Source organism: Morone saxatilis, unplaced genomic scaffold (assembly GCF_004916995.1).
Source record: "Morone saxatilis isolate NCDOM2014 unplaced genomic scaffold, NCSU_SB_2.0 Contig14, whole genome shotgun sequence".
Taxonomy (NCBI): domain Eukaryota; kingdom Metazoa; phylum Chordata; class Actinopteri; family Moronidae; genus Morone; species Morone saxatilis.
In genome coordinates, this window is record NW_023339696.1 from 21,633,514 (window position 1) to 21,635,456 (window position 1,943).

The window sequence follows — 1,943 nt, forward strand, 5'->3', positions numbered from 1 at the left end:
AACACTCATTTTACCTTCAGATAACTGTAAAACAAACTTAATTCAGACTTTGTCCGTACGTAGATATGCTATGTGTATAAAATACAACCACATTTTGAAGATAGTTAAAATATAAAAGAGACGTATAAATAGTCACATCTTAAGTTAGCTAATGTTAGCAAAACACTATATATATGTCAATTTTATCCTTTAACCATCTTAAAAATGTGGTTGTCTTTTCAACACAGATTAGCCTAGCACATAGCATACCTAAGTACAGGAAAGGAGGAAGGTGACCAAGGCTCGCTCAACTGTTATTGGAGCACAGAACAAAAAGGGGCGGGGCTTAGGAAGGGTCAGTTTTTGCTAGTTCTGTAACCCAACCAAGCCATACCCTGCCGCCACCCTTGGATGTAAATAATAACATTATTAACGAGGTGTAACAGGTAACATAAGTTAGGTACTGTGCTTCCATAATTACTGTTATTAGTTACACCCAAGCTTCTCCTGCTGATTTATAATGAGAAAAATTAATTGATTCATTTACACAAGTAAACAATTTACTGCAGCATTAGTCTGCAAAATTACATTTATATCTAATGACAGCGGCTCAACGTGTTTAAAACAACTGATTCATTGAATATTTACCTCACTAATGTTCTAAACTCAGCCAGTAAGTACGAGGATATTTTAGTATATGAATATATTCAGCCGACAACATTACAATAAAAATACTGCATCATTTCTAATAAATTCGAAAGTCAGTCCAGTGGTTGTCAAACCTCAACCTGACCTCTTAGATCCATAAATCTTTAAAGAAGCTATCCTACCAGCGAGGAGCAGAGCGCCGTGTGATCACAGTTTGTCTGTCACTCTCATGAGCCAGAAGCTTGTTGATTTAGGTAGCCCCCATGACCTTTCGTCAGGTGTCACCACATCAGAGCGATCAGTGCTGAATGTGAAAGTGACAGCGCACTCGGTGACCTGCACTTATAGACAGATTGATGGATGGACTCTTACCTCTCTTAGGTAGCAGGATATTCCTCGAAGGGCTTCACCCATGGCAGTAGGGGAAGGGAGCTGGGTGAGGAAACACAAAGAGAAAGAGCAGTTACAGTGACGAGGCTTCTTTCCTGTATTTCTGTTCAAAGAATTAAACTGCTGCAGAAAACAGCAACTACAAAAGTTCTTTACAGTCTGGGACGCAGACAAAGGGCGTTTTCACACATACCATTTGGTCCGGACCTTCGGACTTTTCAGTTTGGTTCCTGAACCAAAATTGTAAGGGTGAGAAAGGTGCCACGGACCACGGTCCTGGATCAAAAGACGCAAAAAGTTGTTGGTCTGAACTAAAGAGGTGGTCCCGGAGCCGCGGATCAAACTGAACCATGGTTTCGGGTTCGTTTAGCGTATGAAAACACTTTTTTGGATGGTTTCCGGGACTTGTCGGACCAATTATGTTTTTGACAGTAAGTTAGGCACAGACGTACCATAGACAGAAGAAGCAAAAAAAACGGAAGAAAACCCCCAGAAGCAAGCAAAAATGAGTCGTGGGAGGGAGGTATGTGGGGAGAGGAAGGGCGGAGATTATATGCTTTAATGTTGGTGTAATACAATTAGATAACGCAAACGGGATTTGCCTCAATTCATTTTTCATTCACGACGGAAAATACTTAAACCGCCAAAATGACAACAGCGCGCGGTCCAAGCGTCAGACCGCACGACCGTTGTCTACTCACCAATCAAAAGGGAGACGGCAAGAACACGTAACCGTGGTGGGACGACACAGGCCGTAGGTTATGTCAGTGGGAAAAGTTCTTTAGTGGCGCTACAAACAATTAACTATGGTGAAACCGGAAAATAAACGGGATCAAATGTATACCAATGTTAATTAGACACGAACGTTTGGTCCGGAGCCTTGGTCCCCGGACCCTTTTTCTTAGGTGGTGAAAACACGCGCCAAT

The 1,943-nt window shown here is 41.9% G+C and overlaps 1 protein-coding gene across 1 annotated transcript in view; it reads right to left on the reverse strand.

The window, feature by feature from the left end:
- Positions 1-1,943, reverse strand: part of doc2a (double C2-like domains, alpha) — a 67,261-nt gene that overhangs the window by 21,132 nt on the left and 44,186 nt on the right. Inside the window, exon 8 of the mRNA XM_035654258.1 lies at positions 1,000-1,059. Coding sequence (XP_035510151.1) covers positions 1,000-1,059 — 60 coding nt within the window. The remainder of the gene's footprint in view (positions 1-999; positions 1,060-1,943) is intronic.